At 41.2% G+C, this 24,035-nt stretch overlaps 1 protein-coding gene and 1 non-coding gene across 4 annotated transcripts in view; both read right to left on the bottom strand.

Annotated features, from left to right (window-relative positions):
* Positions 1-872: 872 nt before the first annotated feature.
* LOC122490637 lies at positions 873-982 on the bottom strand. The gene has a single exon (XR_006299182.1). It is a non-coding gene; the product is annotated as a U6 spliceosomal RNA (small nuclear RNA).
* Positions 983-9,848: 8,866 nt separating this feature from the next.
* The window catches only part of PDE7B (phosphodiesterase 7B), a 326,358-nt gene continuing 312,171 nt past the window's right edge, over positions 9,849-24,035 (bottom strand). For all 3 annotated transcript variants that reach the window (XM_043593075.1, XM_043593076.1, XM_043593074.1), the window contains 3 exons: positions 22,305-22,401; positions 17,591-17,671; positions 9,849-13,547 (listed from right to left, as the gene is read on the bottom strand). In XM_043593075.1, coding sequence (XP_043449010.1) covers positions 13,318-13,547; positions 17,591-17,671; positions 22,305-22,401 — 408 coding nt within the window. In that variant the 3' untranslated portion in view covers positions 9,849-13,317. The remainder of the gene's footprint in view (positions 13,548-17,590; positions 17,672-22,304; positions 22,402-24,035) is intronic.

Here is a 24,035-nt window from a genome sequence, read left to right as displayed (position 1 = left end):
CATGTTACTATGTTGCCCGTTCATATGACCACCTAAAAATTTTAAAAACTTATCAAGCCATTAGTATGTGACCCACAATTTTCTAACTCATTTGCAACTCATAACAGCCCTATGAGAGGTAATATTATTGCTGCGTTGATGCAGCATAGAAACAAAGATACTGTGAAACCAGCCAAGGGACAACCAGCTATAAGTGACTTAGCCAGAGTTTAACTTGAGGCAATCTGGAACCATCCCTCTATGCTGCCGCTGGAAATCACTGGCTTGGTGGATAAGTGCTGGTTGATTGTATTAGAGTGTGTGTGTTGCAGGGGAGAATAGTCACATCCCAAATGCTGGATCCTTTTGGTGAAAAGTCTTAGAGAAGTTTTGCAACCATCCAAATCAAGCCATTCTCTATTTTTCTTCCAAATCTTTCTTGGACTAACCCAATATGCTAGGATAGCTTCAACACATTATATGTTTTAGCACAATGACTACTGACTTGAGTCTTGATTTGGAAATCAAACTCTGGTTGAAAGTGGTGCTTGCCCTTCCTAGTAGAATTACCACAATTAACTTTTATTTCTAGAGAATATTGGATTATATACCCTATGATTCTGGGAGGAAGAAGCCCCCCACATATAAAGTTAGTAGAAGATGTGGTTGCATTTGAAAGTCTTTATGGAACTCTTTGGAATTCTAAATAAAAATTCCAGGAAGGCTTGGAGGCTTCTGGACAGCAAAGTCACTTTTAGGGACAAAAGATATTTTACTTTCTAGCAAATTCTCAACTTCTAAGAATGGTCTCTTTCTTAAACGTTAATAGGAAATCATTGTGCAGCAGGGCTGCTATCAAATGATATCCTTTTTCTTCATGGTCGCTATTTTTTTTTAATATGGAACATTTCACGAATTTGCATGTCCTCCTTGTGCAGGGGCCACGCTAATCTTCTCTGTATCATTCCAATTTTAGTATGTGTGCTACTGAACAAGCCAACGCTGGTCCAATGGAGAAGGGCTTGAGTGGAGCCCCTTTTTCTAGCTGTTTTCTGGGCACTCTTTTCTCCCTGAACTGAGTGTGGCCAGGCACTGGACACGGATTCTGTACTTAGATTAAAATATGGATATTCTTGATTTATACTCTACAGAAAGATTATCTGCATTTCCAGTGTGTGACTGACAGTATTTATTAAAAAAATAATTTACCTTTCAGCTTATGCTTTTGCTCTTTGCTGCTCCATGGTGTTCTCCATTATTGAAGAGTGGCCCATTTGATTGGGGTCCCTGGGTGGCTCAGTCAGTTGAGCATCCCACTCTTGATTTCAGGTCAGATCATGATCTCATAGTTCGTGAGTTTGAGCCTCCTGTCAAGCTCTGGGCTGACCTTGTGGAGCCTGCTTGGGATTCTTTCTCCCCCCCCCCCCCCCCACTTCTCCTACTCACATTTTGTCTCTCTTTCACTCTCTCTCTCTCTCTCTCTCTCTCTCAAAAAATAAACATTAAAAAAAAGTGTGGCCCATTTGATTGGTTGGGCGTAGATTTCTATTTTTCCAAACTTGTCTTGCATCTCCATTTCATCAGGAAAACTTACAGGCCTGATGGCCCTCCTTGTCAACAGCAAGCTGCCTCTGGGGACACAGTACAAAGGAGGCTTGAAAAGTGTTAGTTACAGACCCTATTACTGCCTCCAGACTGCACACAGAGTTGATAGCGGTAGGATTGCTGGGCTTGGAGCCCCAGAGGAAGAGGTGGAGTTGGCTGTATGCCAAGATCTCCTGGTCAAAACTGCCCCTGAGGGAGCCTGTTCCCACACTCCCTCCACAAACAACTGTGCACCTCAAGTGCTCCTCCCCTCCTGCTCCTACGACGACGGTTGTGTGTCCACCCTCGCCTCCAAGTCCTCCTGCTCTCCGAATCTCCTTGGGAGTTGGCACGCTTGCCATTTTTGTGTGTTTTTAACTCCTTATCATCTACACAAGTATCTAAATATTTCCTTTGAATCACCTCCTTTCCCCCAAATTTTTCAGTTTCCGAACGCGCCTTGATATTTCTCACCCCCAGAAACATTTCAATGACTGTCCCTTCTGTCTGGAACATTTCTCTCTCCCCTCTCCTCACTCAACATTTAAATATCCATTGAGGCATCCCTTCCTCCATGGGAACTTCCCTAATTTCTCTTCCTGACCCACAGTGTGTTAGGCTTCCCTTCAATGACCTTCCATAGTACTCCTACTTCTCCTTTTATTTCACCTGTTATGATTCATTGGTTATGAATTCTCTTTAGTTGTTTACCTTAACTATAAGCACAGTGACTCTCCAGTGCCTAACACAAACTCGGTGCATCTTGTATGTTTGTCAAATAAATGAATGAATGGATTGAAACATCCGAAACACTGATGATGAGAGAGAAGTTGAAATATGGAACAAGACTCATATCGTCATTTCCAGATGGCTGATGCCAGTGGGGTTTCGGAAACTTTTTCCCTGCGGCAGATCTGAATGAGTAAGGAAAGAAAATAGAAGAAAGAAATGAAGATGTTCTTTCGATCCTCCTTTCTGTGAGACTTCCCCAGACTTTATCTCCAAATATGTAAAAACAACCCTACCTCAAAACTGAAGGAAGCTACCCCCATAGCATCATTCAGGAGAAATCTGGAAGATGTGCATGTTGTGTATATGGGGTGTGCGTGTTGAGGGGGGAGGGGAGGTGAAGGAGGGAGTAGATGAGCGAGGAATATCAAGGTGTACTGGCCTGAATAATCCCCCTCCCACCCCAACCCTCATGTCCAGCCAGAAGCTCCAAATGGGACCTCATTTGGAAATAAGTTCTTTGTAGATGCAATTAGTTAAGATGAAATTACACTGGATAAGAGTGGACCCTAATCCCATGACTGGTTCTATAAGATGAGAAGACAGACACACAGACACATAGGGAAGACCACCCTGTGAAGCTGTAGGTAGAGACTGGAGTTAAGTTGCTAGAAGACGAGGGGCATGGAAGATGTCTGGCAACCAGCAGAGGCTGGAAGAGGTGATGAAGGACTCTTCCCTGGAGACCTCAGAACGTGGCACCGGTGACACCTTAGTGTCAGATTTCTACCTACCAGAATTGTGAGAGAATAAAGTTTTAAGTCACCCTGTTGACGGTAATTTGTTACAGCACCACTGGGAGACTCATACACAAGGAGAGTGGTAATTTTGTCTCATCTTGAGTATTCTTTCTTAAATGCTTATTTTCTTCACATGTTGGAGAAAAATCAGTATAAGCTTACTCCCCTAGTCAGGTCTCCTCCTTGCTTCCTATATCCATTGACAGTTTCATCTGAGTTAGAAGAGGAATCAAATAATCTCTTGCAGCACATGGAACACAGCACCACCACTGCTTTTGGTGGATAATGCCTACTATTCACTAAGTGTCAATAGTATGCAAGACACCGTGTAAAGCACTCCACATACACGAGCTTAAATCCTCACTACCCATTTGCAAAATAGGCTGTATGATTACTGTTTTAGAAATGAGATTAAGTCTCAGAGATCACTTCTTACAAGTGCTGCGACCCCTATGGACAAAGTGTAATGACTTACTTGACATCTGCTCAGAGTCTTTACCAACAATGTATAAAAAGAAATGTAAGTGTTCCTTAGACACTTAGCTCTGAATATAACAGAGAGGAAACCATCATGTTCAGTAATTGCTTGCTCTAGGTTTGTTTGCTAGCCCAAACGTAACTTTATTAAGAGGCAGTAGACACGTTAGATGTTCAAGTCGGGTTCTCCACCTTTGTCCACACTCCCAAGGCAATTTTCCTTGGTGCTCGTACGCTTCAACTTGGTAGCGGAATGAGGTTCTGGCACACAGCCCTTGCTCTGTGGATCACCTCGCCCCACTGAAGGCTCTTCTCATCTCATGCTGCGTGAAGGCTGGTACTGGTGCCCCATGTGCCCCATTGTCCACCGCCTGTGCAATGATAACCTGAATGATTATTGTGGTGGAGATGTGCCTGTCGCTTACGCAGGTTGTTGGTGGGACCGGACATTCACTGAATCATGCTTAAGAACTGGAAATTTGCAGTTACAAAAGGTCGACAGAGTGAAGAAATATCTCAACCTTCGCATTCGAGTTTAAGGTAAAGAAAGCTTCATCACAAAAGGACATCTTTCGAAAAGCTTTTCATGGGATGATGAATACATATTTAAAAGTTAAAGTCAGTGGAAGCATCGAGGAAATATTTCATAGCATGGTACACAACCTAACTATTGAAAGATCCATCAGAACTTTTTGTTGTTCCCCATTTTAGGTCAACCCTTGAAAATCTGTCTGTAATTACAGAATATACTTCTCACTTATGCTAGTATGTGACACGATCAGTATTTTGTTTTCATTTATAAGCTTTTTCTGTGGATGAAAATCCATTGATGTGTGAAGTCTGAATCTCCTGTTAGGTCCAAACAAAAATGTAGCAGGGAGAAGTAGGAAAAAGTAAATAATTAAAAGCCCTGACCCTTCACTTCAGTTCATTAGCTTACTTTGCTGACAACTTTAAAAATGCACATGTAAATTGCTTCCTGGGAAGAAGTGCAGGGGTCGGTCATGTGTGATCTCAAGTGTTTGTAACAAGGATAAAATAGGAGATTCATGTTCCTTTTCAAAGATGAGGATAGGGATTCGTCTCTCTTGGATTGAATAATACAGTAGGGGACTTTTGTTTTCCTTGCAAAGGAAGCCATTTAGTGGTCCTTTTGTAGGCTGCCTTTCCAGCTGGGTGGGAAAGATCTGGATGTCTTTGGACCTCAAGTCCTTCGGGGACTTGATCTTTGTCCCCACCACTCAGAAGAGTAGACTCATAAACTAGGAGAAGAAAACCTATTTTTTTCCCAAAACCATGTTCTTAGAAAGAAGAAAATTGTCAGGTAGCAATGTGTGTACCTGAAAAACAACATTTACATTCAAATTATTTGGACATTTATTGTTGCAATTGGAACTCATTTGTTTGGGTTTAAATGTTAGCTTATTATTCTGATAGGATTTTCACTTTATCAATCGAAATATATTCCTTCATTTACGAAGTATTTATTCAGGACCTTCTGTGCTGTATTATAGGAGAATGTACTTAAAAAGATGGTTATCCTGTTATCAAGGAACTTACAAATCTGATTTGAGAGGGTGACGCAGGGGCAAGGGAGATGTTGGTTTCTGCCAACACTTACTGAGTGCTTTCCATGAGCCAGGCACTGCCCAGAGTGCTTTGCGTGCATGAACCCTTTTTTAATCTTCAAAAACTCTATGAAATGGGTCACATTTTTAATTATCATTTTATCATTGCAGAAGGTAAGGCACAACAAGTTGGGAAACTTGTCCCAAGGTCAGACGTCTAGTAAGTGGTAAAATCATCCGCAAACTCAGGCAAACTAACCACAATGTTATACTACATCTCAACCTGGGCAGAACATACACACACGCGCACACACACACACACACACCCCACTAATAACAAGTAATAGTCACTAACAATACTAGGGCAGTAAAATGACGAATAGGGGAATCATCCTGGCTTGGTGTGGTCAAGGAAGACTTCATGATATGAAACCGATATTAGATCCAAACCAACAACGCCATCCACATCATCTTGTTGAGATGTCCATTAGCATATCGGAGGCTCTGAGAACTATGCAGAAAGGAAACCTGTGTGCTTAAGCCATTGTTCCTGAAACTTCCTTGGCTGTGAAGACTTTTTTTTTTTTCTTCCAGGTAATGCCTACACGACTTTTGGCACACACATTTTTAAGCAATTTTGAAAATGTTAGTTTAAAGGAGCAGGATCCATTTTAGGGTCACCTATTTACAGAGACCCTAACTGACTTGTCTGCCTCTGCTGTCCATAGACAGAAGGATCTGAGGAAGTTGCACGGGGACAAACCGCTGGAAACTTCTATAGATAGGATTTATAGGGTATGAGTGGAATTCGTGAAAACTTGACAAGATATCACGTTTTGTCTACTAACTAAACCTTTTCTCTAGCCAGGATTGTGGTATCATCAATTCTATGAAGAGCTTAGATTAAAAGTCCTCTCTGCCTGGGCTGAAGAGTATTTACTTTATAATCAGAAAAGACAGTTCCTTATAGTCCCTGGTCTTATCAGTGTATCCTTAGTGCCCCAAGAACACTGTCTTCTTTTAGAAATATTTTTATAATATTTTGTCCGCATTTTATAAGGGTTATTTTATGGTCAAGCTGGTCACCTATAGATATAATTGTGCCCAAAGTCTATTAATGCTTCTTGTGTTTTCTTTTGTACAAAAAGTGTACAACCTAGAGAAAGTGAAAGATATATCCCAACTCTCACTTTGTAGGTTTGTTTAAAAAAATTTTTTTTTATGTGTATTCAGTTTTGAAAGACAGAGAGAGACAGAGCACAAGCCGGGGTGGGGCAGAGAGAGAGGGGGGGCACAGAATCTGAAGCAGGCTCCAGGCTCTGAGCTGTCAGCACAAAGACCGACGTGGGGCTCGAACTCACCAATGGTGAGATCATGACCTGAGCTGAAGCTGGACGCTCAACTGACTGAACCACCCAGGCACCCCTGTTTTAAATGATGTAGCTTACATTTGTTGAAGACCCTCTATTAGAAACCACGTTATATATTTTATGTATGTTTTCTAATTTTGACATCACAACCAACAAGAAGGTAGGTGCCACTCTCATTTCACATGTGAGGAAATGGAGACTCAGAGGGACTAAATTGTCTGCCTGGTGTTAACCAGCAAGTGATCATGAGGGATTTGAATTCTGGTCTGTCTGACCCCAAAGCCCACACTTTTAAAACTCTGCTACATTGCTTTTTAAAAAAGGGGGAGGGAGAACTCTTGAAGATTAAATCTTGCATTTAATTAACTAGAATTTAAAACATTTCAGGCAATTGAATCAAAAACACACTGTTGCTTGGATGACGAAGAGAAGGCAATAATGGATGTTCAAATCATATCAGCTAAAACTTAGACTTTTCCTAACAATATCTCTGGCTTAATTGAAAAAAAAAATCCATCGCAGACTGTTTTGTAGCTAAAAGCTTCTTGTTTAGTCATTACTCAAATGTCCATTATATGCTCGTGGAGGCAGGACTGAGTCTTTCCCCTTCTCTGCTAGGGTGTTACTTGCGAAGTGCCTCTGTTTTCCGTCCTGTTCGGGACAGACCACGAGCAATGGCTGAGAATGTGTCTGGAAATGTGAGGTGTGTGCATCCGAGAGGCGTCCACTCGTGTGCCCTCGAGGGAGCCTGTGGAGCCAGCAAACCTTCCAGGGCCTGACACAGAGGACCAGAGCCATCACCAGCCGGAATTAGCACTTTGGTGGCATAGATACAAGGGAGATAAATGATTCTCACTTTGGTTTTGGGAGCTGTTTCCTCCACAGAAACGTCTGACAGAACAGCAAACAAAAGATCCAGTATCTTCCCCTCTAGAGTGTAGAAGGCTAAGCAAAGGTAGTCTGCAGCTGACCCAGCGTTTTCATTTGAGCAACGGATCTTTTTACCCAACCTTGCAAATAAATAAGCCAATCTGTTTAAAAATAAAAAAAGTAAACATGAGTTTGAGTTCCTAACATGGAATCACCAGCATTTCTCTACTGTATTTTCCCCCCATACATTCTTCACATTCTTACCCATGTGTGAATGGCTATTTTCCAAGCTTCTCGTCGTTGATGAGGAGAGAACTTGCATGCCTTGACAGCCTACCATGTACCAGAGGCGGTGCTTGGTGTTTTTGGTACGGCCTCTTCTAATCGCCACCACAATACTATAAAAGGTATTACTGTCTGGAAATAATTTTTTAGGGGTTCAGTAACCTCCCTGAAGTCACAGAATGAATAAGTGACAGAATCAAGGTTGGGACCCCCTTTCGTCTTGAAGGAAAGGAAGAAATTTTCCTCGGTCCAAGGTTCTTCTGGCTGAACTAAGAATTAAATTTACACGAGACAGACTAACAGGAGAAAAGCCTAAAGTTTTATTACATGCGCATGGAGGCCCAATAATGAAATGGAGACCTCAAGAAATGACCAAGGCAGGCAGTTTTATACTCTCTAGACAAAGAGACAATAAATCTGCAAGGAGTTGGCGGCATGAAGAAAACTTAACTTTGGAAGCTTCAGTTAGTAAGGGATGCTAAACAGAATTTGGGCTGAGGTGGCAAATTAGTAAAGAGTAAAAAAGGTTGTTTATACAGCCTTCTTGGCTCTAAATTTCCCATCTCTGGTGACAAGGATGTGTCTATCTCTTGGTATGGGGAGGGCACCTCTCAAATGGGAGATTTATTTCCTGCTTTTCACGGGGACAGAGGAGGATCTGAGTGTCCTTCTTACACAGGCTGTCACTTGAGTGACTTTTATTTAAAATGATCAATACACTTATATACAGTGGAGTATTACTCGGCGATCAAAAAGAATGAAATCTTGCCATTTGCAACTACGTGGATGGAACTGGAGGGCATTATGCTAAGCTAAATTAGGGAGGGACAAATATCATATGACTTCACTCATATGAGGACTTTAAGACACAGAACAGATGAACACAGGGAAGGGAAGCAAAAATAATATAAAAACAGGGAGGGGGACAAAACATAAGAGACTCTTAAATATGGAGAACAAACAGAGGGTTGCTGGAGGGGTGTGGGAGGGGGGATGGGCTAAATGGGTAAGGGGCATTAAGGAATCTACTGAAATCATTGTTTCACTATATGCTAACTAATTTGGACGTAAATTAAAATAAATAAATAAATAAATAAATAAATAAATAAATAAAGTTGAACTAAAAAAAAAAATAAAATAAAATGATCAATATGTTGAAGTGGAACATTTTGGGGCAGGCTGCCCTTGGCCCCTACAGTGTCCAAAGATTATCTGTGTTCTGTTATGCTGCGCGTCAGGAGAGCGCTTTGGCTGTGGTTGAATCCCCACAGATGTTCTCGCAGATTCTCTAAGAAGCATTCACTGGCAATCCAGTCTTTGTCACAGTCTAAGTGCTTTTGCAGAAATGGAGCCTTTTTTTATCCCAAGTATCTAGTGCAACTTTTGGCACACAGTAGGTACTCAATCCATATCTGCCAAATCAAAATTCAGTCGCTCACACGGGCTTGACTTATTTCACAATGTTTCGGCGAGGTTCCCGGGTACATTTGAAAATCACGCCTGACTTTTACTTGGAAAACCACTGAGGTCTCAATTTTGATTTTTGATTTTATGATATAGACTATCCACAAGTGAAAAAGTGTCTTTATATTCGGACATAGGGAAGCATTAAGGAATTAATGAGATTCTGAATCCAATCTTAAATAAAAGGGACTTGAGAACAGTATGTAGATACAAGGTTGTTTCTGGGAAATAAGGGTGGTGTTTTTTGTTGTTGTTTTTTTTTTTCTTTTCTCCTCTATGTCCAGATGGGTTTAGGGTACTCAGTTGTCCTGCATGAACTGTTCTATTGTTCTTGATGGCTCCCGGTCCTGAAATGCGAGACCATATTTTTCACAAGCAATTATTGAATTAAGTCTGCTATGTCTTTACCTCATTCTCACTCATATATGAGTTTGACAAATGTGAAACAGAAAAATATCAGGAGTCAGGGGAAGTGTAGAACTGACCGGTGATAGAGAGCCCTCTTTCCCAAACTTGGGATTAACTGCCAAGTGATACTTTCATGGACATGGCTACTTCTGCAGCCCCAAATAGAGTGAGTCACATGGAGACCGTATGTGTACCTGTGTGTCTTTTTCCCCTCAAAAATTTCCCATCTTGAGCAGTGGACCTTTTCTGTTGAATCTGATTGGTTGGCTAGTAATATGCTCCCTGGTGAGAATCAGCATATTTTCATACCTTGATGTTTTTAAGAAATTATCTTTATTTTTAATTATTCATTGAGACATGCCAATGGATACTTAGGTCACATTTTGGGCAAAACTCACAAGGTTTTTTTTTTTGTTTTTTTCCCCCAAATCTCACATGTGTACACAAAACAACACAAGTTTTAGGGTTTGCTTAAAAGAACAAAGCATTAGAAATACAGTGAGACACAAGCTCATAATCAAATTCACATCAGTGAGCAGATCTGATTTAACATGAGAAGATTACAAAACAAATCTGTGTTTTGTAGGAAGCACTATCTGAAGACAGTGTTGCAGGACACAGTCCAAATGCCTTTGTGGGAAGCCTTAAGCAAGTAGAAACAGAGCAGGATTTTTACTCAGCCTAGAGGGAGTTATGGGTAGGTCAGGGCTTCATGAACAGGATTCGGCCTATTCATGAATGCTGTTAAAGGAGAAGCAGGCTTTGACGATCAGGCCTGGCAGTGATATATATTCTCTCTTTCTTAATTTGATCTTTACTTTACTTACTAAAAATAGCCCTTTGATTCCTTTCTTCTCATGTAATGACAGAATTAAACTCGGTAAGTCAACTATTGATGGTCCGTGGACCAGAAGAAGAATATAAATTTAAAATCCATGGACGATCCAACAGCTGTGTCTTAACTAGTAATTGAACTCCTCCTATTGAAAGAGAGCCACTAGTAGGCAAGAAAAAAGTTTTCACATTCTTTTTTTTTTTTTTTTTTTTTTTTTGCCAACACATGAGGAACTCAAGAAAACTCCAGATGGCTGAGAGAAGGACAAAAATGCATCTAGTTTATGCATAATGTCTCGTTTCACTTCAAATTTTTATTGTACGAGTAGCTGCTTCATAGACGTAACTGTTGGGTATTTGGTAGTTTTCTCTGTGAGCTCTTCTTCAAGACCTAATAGTGACATAGACACTTTTGTCCTATAAACCTGGAACTCCTGAAAATGCCTCCAATCTTATTTATTTAAGTTACAATATAAATATAATTTACACAAAGTCCATTTCCTAAACCCAAGATAGAGGCCCCAGTAGCTAAATAGTGTCTTCCTTCTTTACTGTATCATCCTCGACAATTGCTTTCCTTCACTTGATCTCCTGAACGTTCAACACAGACCACTCAGAAGCCCTCTCTGCACCATCAAACCAAAGTAAGAGAGATTTGGAAGCAGGAATACATTCAACATTTTCTCTTTTGGGGCCTCACCAAGCTGAGAGCTTCAGAGGATTAAAGCAACAAAGAATCATGTGTCAGTTCATAGTTATTATGGAAAGAAAAAAAAAGTTGGTGTTAAGATTTCACAACTTCTCTCTTACCCATGTCAACAATTTCAACTTATCACCCACCCATTTCATGAGGTTTTCACACTTTCTTTAGTACCATCTGACAATCTCTCCTACTTTAATGAAAATATAACCAACTCTCCAAAATTTCCCTTAAACCTTAACTCTGCACACTTCAGTCTCTCTACAGAAACGTATTACAAACCAGTCAAGTTTCTAACATTTCATGGGTATGTTAGGAGGAAAAAAACCCCCCACAACAGTTGCACGTAGGAAATGAGAGCTGTCATTTCGTAGTTTGCCAAACAGCTTGATAGTGGCAGAAATGATCATAATACCGTTGACCCACTTCAACATGATTTAAGGTAAGAAGAAACGGACATGCCAATTTTCATCTAACGTTAGTTATGCTCGAACTTCTAAGGAAAAGGTTGAATGCACAGAGTTTAGCCACTAGAGGAGGATGCTGTAGCAAACTGGTTTTCTGACCAAGTGTCTGGAGAAAAAATGCCAACAAAATGCCAAGGTGACTCCGTTCGCTAGAACTGCAATTAACCACAATGACCTGGCGGAAAGAGAAATTCGGTCAGAAAACCGAAATCGTTTTCTTTACTCAGATAATGTTAACTTCAGCTAAACAGGTAGTTGCTCACATGAAATTAAGGAAAAAGAAAAATCCAGTTACTATTAACACCAAAGAAATGCACGCCAACCATAAACCAAAGGTGCTTTGGTACTGTAGCCATGACAGAGAAGAGTGTGGTGGGAGAGCAGGAAGTTCCCTGATGATTAGGTGACAGGGTCATAGAAGGTTTGCGAGACCTGCCATGTCTCCTGCAAGGTTGACACACCGCCACGGTCCAAGACAAGAGTCACACAAACGCAAGCTAATCAGCTGGCTTGTTAGAACAGAGTGTGCAACATCGCTGTGTTGAAAAGTGACTTCAGGCTTGTTGAAACGTCTCATTAATCTGAGGAAACGGTGCCTGGTGCCATAGATTAAACACTATGGTCTCAAGCGGAATGCATGTGAAGTTTCCAAAATATTTCCTCAAAGACTTTATTCAGTTTTGGTTTGTGACCTTAGCCGGAAAGCAGAAAGATGGACACGGGAAGGCAGTTCTGTGAGGATTTACGTTGGGCAGCTTTCAGAAGATGAAAGACGTTTAAAGTTAAGGCCTTTATCTGCAAACAATCGTATATTAATAAACTCTATATCCTATTTACACACGCATTCTCTTGTATTAAAACTAACAGTATTCTGTTCACAGTGCCATTGTTTATACAGGTAGCAATCCCATAATACTCATGTATTTTGGCATGGGAATCAGTAGCGCTTGGTATTTACAGAAAATGTACATGTGTGCATATAAACGTGTCACTGAATCTGAGTTATTGATAAAAGACAGATTGGCTAATGGTGCAAAGGAATGAACTGTAAGCACCTTCCCCTCGGAAGGGATGGGAAACGTGGTTTCTTACATTGAGGAGATGCCGAATCTCTGACCCAAAGTGGCATAAAGTCAGTAACAAAAAACTATGAACCCCCTGTTCAAGTTTGGGTACACTGAGTAATCTTTTAGTCCAAAGTTTTAGATCCATTGTCTAGTGCATCAAATAGAAAAGTTAAAAAGATTTATTATTATTTTTATCATAAGAATTATTATTAAAATAGAAGGTACTTTCTCTCACGCTCTGGTTTGTGCGCTCGCACTCAAGACCCATCTCCTTGGAGCTCCAAAGATGCTGGTGTTTTTGTCATGCAGATCAGCAGTCAGATGGCTAACACTAAAATGCTCTGGCCTTAGCGACGGTCACCTGTCACAGTGGGACCCAGGGCCCGAGGGGAACATGGCAGAAGCACCTCTTTCTGACTCCCCAGTCTTCTCCTGGAGGGGCAGGCCTGCCCCTCATCAGCTCCCACGTTCCTAAATGGAGTTGCTTTATTTCGGCAGCTAGTGCTGAGATGACGGATGGCTTCTGTACACTCGAAAAGAGGAGAGGAGGCAGGAAAATAGAGGAGGGTAGCATTCCAAAGAGCCCCAGGACGGCAGCCACGAGGTGGCTGGGCTTATTGGCAGGAACCCCCTCAGAGCTTTCACCCTGTCAGGAGGCCTCTGCTCAAGGAGGTTCTCCTTCTCCGTGTGCAGAGCAGGGGCAGGCTGGCTGGGACTACGGGGCGTTGCCTTTGGTCACAGTCTGCTCCTCATTCTCGGTCCCTTGGCCTGCATGGTCGGGGCTGCCCCCGCCACCACTGCTGCTTCTGTGCTGCGTGGGCAACAGACTCTTCCACTGGGCTTTGTTGTGTGACAGGTGGCTTAGCATGTTCTCCGACAGGGTGCTGTTTCCAGTGAAACGGGCCCATTCCCGGAAAAGCGGCTCCACGATGTAGGTCATGAAACCTAGAACAGGCGAGGCCAAGCTCAGCTCCATAAAGGCGGTAAAACCCACGTCTTCTCCCTCCCAGACCCAATCGGGACCCCACTCTATCTGTGACCCAGAGAAGTGAAGGCAAAAAAAGATGAGATGGTCCCTATCCTCAGTTTAGGAGCACCAGATATGTCACCTTGGGCTCGTTTCTTAACCTCTCGGGCCTCAGTTTCCTCATCTGTAAAAAGGAGCTAGGAAGAGTGCCAAACCCACAGGGCTGTTATGACAATGAAATAACAACACAGGTGAGAGGCTTAGAAAGTTCCTGGTGCACAGTAAATCCTCAATAAATATTGGCTATTATTATTTGCTGAGGGAGAAAGACATATAAGGAGAAAGGTAGGAAAAAGTCTGTGTTGGAGCTAAGGAGGGAGGGTGGGGGAGGGGAGGAAAGGGCAAATGATACCACATCATTGATTTAGACCATCTGAAGAATTCATATGTTTACCCTGTAGGATATTTTTTCAAGAGTATTGATTTATAGTTTTGTCTTACTATCAATTATGTTAACCACTAAATGTAGGTAAATAGAAGTTCATTCATCTTCAATATGCACATAAAATCCCTACTTCAATGACCAGATAAAATTGGTTGATATTAGATATCTCTATTCTCTTAATTAGTTTAGACTTGTTGCTTTCTAATCATGTTTCAATGTTAGTGTACTTTCCATATTAAACATGATTTATTAAAGCAGAGAAGGACGTTCAGTCTAGGCTGGAGTTATTGGAATCATCACAAACTTGGACATATTTAGGTCTTATTGTATGTTCTTGAAATATAGGTGTGGGGAGAAAAGGCAAGTGCTTTTCAGCATAACAAACTTTCCAACAACTGACCCCGAATGTTTACAAGGGCATAAATTATAAAGGCTTGACTTGATCTTTTTATTGAACAAACAGCAGATACTTGGCCTTTGAGGATGCTATAGAGACGGAAAAAGGATGCAGAAATGCAAAATATTATTTTACACTTCTGCATTATCTCATCTTAAATATGATTTAAATATTATGAAATCATTTTAGATAATCCAAGTTTAAGCTAGTGACTTCTGTAGTTTGATATGGTATATAGGGAGTCAGCAAGCAAGGATTTCCTTCTTAAATTTTCTTGTTTCTTATTCCTGAATTTTCTTCATTTTCTTCACAACCTCTAATTTTTTTTTTAACGTTTATTTATTTTTGAGACAGAGAGAGACAGAGCATGAATGGGGGAGGGGCAGAGAGAGAGGGAGACACAGAATCGGAAGCAGGCTCCAGGCTCGGAGCCATCAGCCCAGAGCCTGACGCGGGGCTCGAACTCACGGACCGCGAGATCGTGACCTGAGCTGAAGTCGGATGCTTAACCGACTGAGCCACCCAGGCGCCCCAACAACCTCTATATTTAATTTCTAATATCTTCCACCTTAAGAGAGATTAGATATTAAAGATAGCTCACAAAATTATGCTATTCTAAAGCTTAAAGTGTAAATATTTATAAAATTTACCTTAATATAAAAAAGCTACAAATCTAACATTTAAAAATCTGGTACTTCAACATCAACTCATTTTCTTCCTGAAGTTACTTTGAAATTATACCTCTGGATTTCTACTTGTCCAATATAAAGATCTTTCCTAGTAGATAGGAAAGCCATTTTGAAGCCTGAATAGACACCAGGGGGCAGTTTTCCAAATGAAAGATGGCTTCTGCACGATTAGATTTGGGAACCTGTTCTACCCGTTCTCAGCGCATTGTGCTAACCTTTCTCTTCTATGCAAGTGATGGGCTGACTTTGCCTGGATTTTGTCCTCCTGGTGGGTTGGAATTGGGGGAAGCGAGAAATGATGGCCTCAGAGTAAATAGGGATTGAAGGCAAGCCTCTTTCTCTTCCTCCTTCTATAGATTTCACCAATTAGAGATTCATTTGATTTAATGTCTTCTTTTTAAAAAACGCAGAATTTGATGGAGAGAGGGAAAGAGATTTTTAACCCCACTTCCTCTTGGGTTAATATCAATTACTTAAACAGAAAATCAGATCTAAACCTGAGATGGCACTCAGGAGATTCTCACTGTGGAGGGGACAGTTTCAGTCCCAGGGAGAATCAGGACAGAAGAAAGAGCTGCATTACTTAGGACCTGCTGGCAAAATCCTTGTCTGGGGAGCTGAAGCCTAGAGCTCCCATTAGGCTCTGTCTATCTATTTGGATTTTTCCAGTTTAGCCTCGTCTATCCCTTCACACCACACCTCCCAACACTGACCCTACAGAGCTGGGAGGTGTGGAATGGAGACAAAGATTTACGTAGGAAGGGTTGTTTTATAATTACCTTCTCTTTCTCTTTATTATTGGTGTGCTAATGTAGCATCCAGGAGATTTTCCTATTCAGCCAATCCCCACCCCATTTTAAAAACAGGTATCTATGGTAACCACATTTTCCTGTGCTGAAAACCAGGACATAGGATCTGACAAAATAAGTGTGTTCTCATGACAACAACAGGGTAGAGTCTCTAAAATCAGGTCTGTCTTGCAAATCCAGGTTGTGTGCTTAACAATGTGAACGCTTTTCACAAAATGTCTTTAACAGGAGCCTGGCAAATTTCTTTCTAGCCAGAGCTTAACAAACGAGGCCGTGGGGTTAGGATTTTGGACAGGGTCTGCTCCTTTCAGATCACATCTGCAAAACCTCCATAATTAAAGCAACCGGAGGAGACTATCTGATCCAAGGGGACCAAGGCTGCGTTTCTGTGGATGCTGATCCCTTCCCCCACTGCCCCAGCAACTCTGTAGCTATGTTATCACCCTGGATTCTTCCCGGGTTTTGTTTTTTTATAATGCTCCCACCCTTTCCTTTTTTGGGTGGAAGAATCAATTTAATTGTAAAAACACCATGACAATACTAAGGGCAATTTGGATAAAAAAATGGCTCACCAATAATCCCAAAATTTCAACATATCTATTTTAATATTTGCATATGTCATTCAAATCTTTGTAACCAGATTAATTCGGTTTCTATTTCCTGAAGATGACTTTATGACTCTGTCGTGGATTAGATTTGACTCTTAGTGATTATAGGCGTATCATTACTTGACTAACTTGCTCTGGCTTTCTTAATTTTCAGCTTGTTTTTTCTGATGCCCCATTCCCTTCCAAGTAGAGGCTTTAAGCCTCAAGCCTTGCAGAGGTCTGCAGCACTGTGAATACATTAAGTTCTCTGAGGTCTGTGGGAACTGGCGAAAACCAAGGACTCGTGCATGTGAGGGCTGTAGTTTATGGGTAAAATTTAAAGTGCTGAGTTTGGTTTTAAATGGAAGGAACTTCCAGGAAAAGATTTGCTTTGAATGTAGGTGGAATTGGTGGAGAGCTTTAAGAGCTGATAGACATTCTTACTGGATCAAAAATATTTCCTATGTGCCTAAAGTTTCCACAGTTTGACTTGTGTAACGATCTGATGCATAACTTACAGTAATGATTATTTTAGATGCATTAGCATCACAATTTAACAGTTTACTGCAGTGGACACTTGAGAATAGGACTGAAAATACGTTTTGGAAGTGGGGAGTCAAGAAGCATGGGACCCGGGGCCACAAGGGAGGGCAGAGCTCACAGAGCATGGGCTCTTGGGATTGCAAAGGGGGTGAAGGATAGTGAGCCAGACTGGAAGGGTCCTAAAGGTTGATCCTGCCGACTTTCTACTCTTCAAGTCCCAGAGAGAGTGTGAACTAACCTGCTCTTCAGCAGCCAATAGATGATGCTTATTAGTTTCCTTCTACGCTATTTGGTTTTGATTTGATTTTGAACTACAAAGTTAATACAGGCTAGTTAAGGGTCTATAACAAAGCCGTTACCCTATTTTTCATAATTTTTCCATTGGTAATTACCTAGTAGATTAGTCATGATTAGAGTGTTTATTTGGATTCGGCTCTTCATTAAGCCTCCAGTTTGGATCTTTCAAAAGCTGTGGGTAGATCTTCTTTTCTTTGTGACTTGGCAGAGATGCCAAAAGTATTTGTTTAAAATTAAAACTGAATTCAACTCACCAATTTGTATACTAGGAATTGAATCTTTCTGTTGATTACATAGTGGACTGATTTCCAGTTCAAATTTCTGTTCAAGGTCACCTAAGAAAGAAGAAGAAATATTGGTAATCTAGAATTTGTAAAAAAAAAAAATGAGTTGCTACTTTTAACCCTCTAGTTCAAAGAAGTTATTCTGAGAATTACCATTCACTGCTTTGTTCTCATCAGGAACCGCCCCCCCCCCCACTTGCCCTGCCTTGCTCTCATAGTTTCCATGAAAAGTTAAAATATCAGAGCGCCAATGACCATTTACAATAGGTTCCTTGTAAATAGGTACACTCTGGGACTAGAATAAACTTTGACCAAGATATACAAAAACAAGGATACAAGTAATGAGCAATTTCCTACATGAAATGGAAGTTCTGGCTTTAAGTAACAGGTTAAGAGAACAGATTTTATGCTGCCCCTGCCTTTCACTCTGCCTGACCCTAGTCTGATTTCCTCTGAACAACCAGGAATAGTAAGTAGGTAGGAGACAGAGAAGAGGGACTAGAAAATCTCATTTGAGGAACATCCTGGTCTGTAGCTACAAAGTTAATCAGAAATAAAGATTTTTTTTTAAATTTAAATTCATGTTAGTTAAAATATAGGGTAGTGTTGGTTTCAAGAGTCGATTTTATTTTTAGTTATTTAAAAAAATTTTTTAATGTTTATTTTTGAGAGAGAGACAGAGAGAGACAGAGTTGAGCGGGGGAGAAGCAGAGAGAGTGGGAGACAGAATCTGAAGTAGGCTCCAGGATCTGAGGTGTCAGCAGAGAGTCTGATGTGACTCGAACTCATGAAATGTGAGATCATGACCTGAACTGAAGTCCAACGCTTAACTTACTGAGCCACCCAGGTACCCCAGGAGTAGATTTTAGTTATTCATCACTTACATACAACACCGGTGCTCATCCCAACAAGTGCCCTCCTAATGCCCATCACCCATTTAGCTCATCCCCTCCTCCGCCTCCCCTCCAGCAACCTTCAGTTTGTTCTCTATATTTAAGAGTCTCTTATGGTTTGTCTCCCTCTCTGCTTTTATCTTATTTCATTTTTCCTTTCCTTCCCCTATGTTCCTCTGTTTCATTTCTTAAAAGTTTCTTATCTTTTATTCTGATTTAGTTTCACCTAATGGAACTAAGCTTTAAAAAAGTATAAAAGTCAGACAAATATTTCTTTTTAATGCCTTTGTCAGCTAGAAGACCAAAGAAGAAATGTACCATGTAAAGCTTTATCAGAATACCTTATCAGTCCTGCAGGGGATGAAAAATTATGGGTAATTTTTGCATTGGGAAAACAGTCTGGTTAATCAGTAGAGAAGCTAGTCCTCAGAAACATTAGCTGAGTTCACAGCTGTGAATGTACACCTCTAAACCACAGGCAATATAAATGTAAGATTTATATCATGCGTACTATGTGCCAGGCACTATGCTAAGCATTTTACATATGTTAATTAATTTAATCCTCATTACAACTTCATTATAATACCCACTTTACAGATGAGGAAATGGAGATGAAAGGAAGTATTTTCACTCAAGTCATATTGCTAGTAAAAGGCGGATTTCAACCTACGAAGTCTGCACCCAATGTGTCTGCACTTAACTGTTGAGCTAGAACTTAAAAGATGCCACACATTTGTCACTTGTTCTAAGATTGTAGCCATGCCTCCCAGGGTCCCCTGAGGCCTGGTTATTCTCAAGACTGATGTGAGGAAATCACATGGCTTAACCTGAGGAATTCAGGGAAGTGAGATGATAATAGTCTTCTGAGGACAGAGCAGGACGCCATTTAATATTACAATGAGTTCTAATATTAAAATGGGTTCTACTCCTTTCCTCCATAATTCTGTTAATTATGATTTTTCAGTCAAGCTTGACATTTTAGAGGAATCTTCTTTGATTTCTCCCTTCCATTCTCTCTCCATATTGAGGCGTCAAATCCTGTTTATTCCTTTCTTGGAGTATCTTTTTTCCCTACTTATACTCTGCCCGACTCCAGTCTGACTTATTAATAACTCATTTTTGGCCCCTGGTGTACAGGGGCCTCCACAAATCCTCACATTCTCATTTTCTGTGGATCCAAGTTGTTCTGTGAAGCAGGTCCCCTTTTCAGTGCCTTTGTCCATTTCCACCCCTCCTTATGTAGACCAGCAGTGCCCAAAAGGACTTTCTGTAATGACAGAAATGTTCTCTGCACGGCCCACTACAGTTACTTTTTTGCAATTTGATCAATAAAACTAAGAACTAAAATTTGAATTTAATTGTTTAATTAATTTAAATTTTTCTAATCACAAGTGCTTCATGAGTACCCTGTTGGAAAATACAGGACCCTACGCATCCTTCAGTACCCAGTTCAGATTCTGCCTTCCTGAGAACCAGATCTTCTCCCGTGACCTCCACCATTAGAGATCACCCAATTAGATCATTTATTCATTAACTTATTCAACATGTACTTATAAAGCACTGTGTATTTTAGATTGTTTGTTCATCAATGTAGAGAATACAAAGGGGAAATTGCATAACTTCGCTCTTTAAGGACATTTACTTCCCAGTTTTTCGAGGTTATTAAACATTAACTATAATTCTTGTGTCCTTCGTGACTGCCTCAATGGGGCTTTGTAGAGAGGGAAAGTAACAGTTTTGCTAAGGTTTACACAAGGCTGGAAGCAGATATTCAATACAAACTTCTGGGAATCTTGGTGGATTGAGACGATATCAATTCATAGCTACAAAAGGACAGAGATTCCACTTCCTTGAAACATTGAGAGGAGGGGGTCGAATGATGTATAGAATCCTAATCTCTGCTCTCAGAATTTAATGCTGTTTTCCTAATTCATGGGATTTCATCTTCTTTTCTGCTATCTCCTCAACCGTGATTTTAAAGGTTTTCCTTTGCTCAACATCAAGAACCATTAAAGATACTTTGGCCAAGACTATGAGCAATCTGTGGAAACCCAAATCCTAAACTGAGAGCCAGAATCAGATTAATCAAAATGATGTGAATCATGCTTATAGGATTACAAAAATTAATTCAGTATGGAGGATAGGCAGTTTGGATGACCAGAGAGTCTGGTCTTTCTCTTTCTAAACAGACAGAACTTCTGCTCAACCATAATGCTATTAAATAAGAAGGACCTGCCATACCCTCTCTGTATTCCTTTCTCTGCCTGACATGCCAGAGCAAAGCGCATGGTAGCTCACCTTTCGTGGTTAGAGTTACAAATGTTCTAGGTTGTTCCATCTTACAATGCTGCACGTGCATATATTATTAGACAACACCTGGTTTTGGTAAGATCTTATGGATTACCTTCCTTTGATCCACGTAGTTAGTAACTTCAATACACCCATTCCATGGGCCTTATTTTTGGCACAAGTGACATGGCCTGTTTCTCAAGTTGCTTATAATCCAAATAGGATGCAAGATAAGCAAATGAAAGGGTTAAACTGCCACAGTGCCAACTGCATGGCTGAGTCAAAACCAAAGGGCCACAGTAGAATCTCCTTCCTGTCCCATTGTTTGATTTCCAAACATGAAGATCTTAGCCCTTCTCTCATGTTGCCATTTCAGTATTTTCTATATCATAAAGAAAATACTTATCTAATCTAAACCTCCTGCTCCAATTGCATCGTGTTTCCTTTGTTTTCTCTCAGAGGAGATTTTATATCATAGGCCACTAGAACTGATCTTTTGACTTCTAACCACTCACACTCAATTGAAATGAAATTACACAGGGTTGTGGGCACTTCACGAGCGCTTTTTCTCTGAGTGAAAGAGACAGTGGCCAGAGCCTTCTGGCCCCACATGAACCCAATCCCTTTTGCTTTGTCTTGTGTCTTTGGGACCATCTCAATGTCACTGACACATCTTTTGATGGAAGCTTCTCCAAAAGGCTCACCGTTGCTACTTGACCTCCCCACGGAGCCGGTATGTGGGACACTTCAGGCTTCATTTGTTCTCAGCCTCTCGAACCCGATCCTGTCACTAACATCAGGGCACTGCTGTCCCTGAACAAACATCCTGAGCACCAAAACCGGGTCTGAAGAAATAAGGCTGGGTTTAAAGGCCGATATCCCACCCAGTGTCAAGATCCTGTTGGCTAATTCATTGTCTTATTTCTGAATGAGGTTAATGTCTTAAAACTTATACTCTAACTCGGGGCCATTTCTCTTCTCACTGAATATGTTTGAGAGGATGAGTTCAATTCTTGGTCAGCTGTGCTCTGTTTCATTAACTTTATTTAAGAAAGACAGGGGAAGGACTAGAGACAGAGTCTGAGTCCCGTCAGAGTGGAAAACATTGACCCCAAATGGCATTTAGCCTTTAGGCTGTGCTAAACTCATTAAAATGAAGGTCAGAGTAAAAATCAAGCTGTCCCTTACATTCTTATATCCAGAGGAAAGTCATTAAAAAATTACACACATACACACACACGCACATTTATCTCCCACTTTTGCTCATTTTTATCACCTCTCTTTACTACCTGTTTGCACATAGTAAGACATTGTTATTTATTTTTAAGTTATTTCCAAAAAAGGTCTGGATGGTTTGCAAGAGAGTGGAAGAGAAAGGTTACGATAATAAGAGTTGATGAAAGAACAAATGTCATGATAGATTAGCCATTTCCTGTTTTATTAGGATAAATGCCTAAAAGGAAGAGGGGCACTGAAAACTCAGCTGTCAGATCAGTACTAACCTTGCCTGTAGAATTCTTCACAGACCCTTTCACTCCACTGCTTGCTCATCTCCCAAATTCTACAAGGATTGCAAATGTCAGCACACTTCAAGGCGATCTGAGAAATGACAGGGCAGGGAGAGATGGTCAGAGGATGATCCTTCAGCAGCAAATGTATCCGAAGCCCAAGGGGCTGTCCGACCCGCCAGTGTGCCTCAGGTACCAAGCCCGTGTTTACAGAGTGCCTCTTCAGGAAACAGCACTTACTCACCGCTGCACAAAACCTTCATTCAGAATTCCCACTTTATAGCTATGAGAAGGAGAGAAGAGCCACCGTCCAAGGACACGGAGCTTCCTGGAGGAGGCTTGGGGTGGGTAGGCCAAGGAAAGCCATGGCCTGGCTCCTTCTACTGCCCCACCCTTCATGGGCAAGGAAGCCGCAGGGGCCCGGTCAGGCTCAAGTGAGATCATTTGGACCTCATTCTCACAGTGGCCACATTGACAGACTCCATGTATCGCTTCAATTTATTTGCCCTCCTGTGCCCGTGTCTGTGAGTAAGCAAGCTCATACTGCAGTCCAGGGAGCTAAGTCCTATCAAACCTTGGAGTGTGTTGTTTGCAAAGTTAACTCAAAGCTTACCGCACCCTGGTCTGGATCGGGGAGGCCAGCTTTTGTCAATAATGCTGACCCTAAGAGGGTTACCATGAATTCCCAGAAACGTAGATTCTCACCCTTCCTCACCAACCACCGAGACGGGCTCCTGGTAGCGTGCCCTGCCCACCAGCAGTGCCTATTTGTTTTGACCTAGTTCCTTGGCATCACAGAATCACTGGCATCTGGGAAAGCCCCAATCATATTAACTTACAAATTTGATTGTTCCTTTATTTCCCGGTTAATGGGGAAGCCAGTAACTACTGGAGTAGGAAAGGGGTAGAAGCGTCCTCCAGGTTCTGCCCTTTGGGAATTCATTTACAATTCATTTGCGTCAGCAAGCTTTCCCTTTGAAATGCAAATGTTCAGGCCAAATCTTTCAGCAACTCCCAACTTGGCTGGAGTCAGGAAAACCAGATACCTGGTTGATCGTTGTGACACTCAGGGACTAGAAAGACTAGTTTGGAAAAAAAGAAGGAGGGAGACGTAGTTCTACAGCTGGGAGGGAGGTATTTCCTGGGAGGGATGGGGCACTTTGGACAGCTGCAGGGGGCATCATGAAAGCATGGGACAAAAAAACACTATTCTGTTCAGTCTGCAAGGTGCGGTTCAGTTTCCCTGGTCAAAGTTGGTCTATGTACGTGAATCCAGGGTCCTTCCATCCAGTCTTTTGTGCCAAGAGGAAAGAAGGAAGCCGAGAGAAAATGGAAGATCGAGAAAATGGCTGTGGTTTGGACACCAGGTCAGACTTCCAGTTCTGAGGCCCGTTTGTCCTCTTCTTCTCCTGCCACAAATGGCTTCTTGCCGTGGAAAGAAGCCGAAAGCACTGGGCCTGATACGATTCGGTTCATTCAATTAACCTTAACATAGTTTATTTATTGGTGTCTAAAAATGGCAAGACTAGGTAAACATGTTTGTGAGAATATGAGTTTAGCTAGTAACAGGAAGTAAAGCAGGGTTTGATTAAATAGGTTTTATATGAAGGAACGGCTACTCGTTTTTCAGTTTTTGTTTGTACCATAGTTAACATGATATATCTTTGTGTTACAGAAACAGTATTTCTAAATCTCGCAGGTATGACCGTGGTCAATTTTACATCA

This window comes from Prionailurus bengalensis, chromosome B2, assembly GCF_016509475.1.
Source record: "Prionailurus bengalensis isolate Pbe53 chromosome B2, Fcat_Pben_1.1_paternal_pri, whole genome shotgun sequence".
Classification (NCBI taxonomy): Eukaryota; Metazoa; Chordata; class Mammalia; order Carnivora; family Felidae; genus Prionailurus; species Prionailurus bengalensis.
This window is presented reverse-complemented; position numbering and strand designations above follow the sequence as displayed.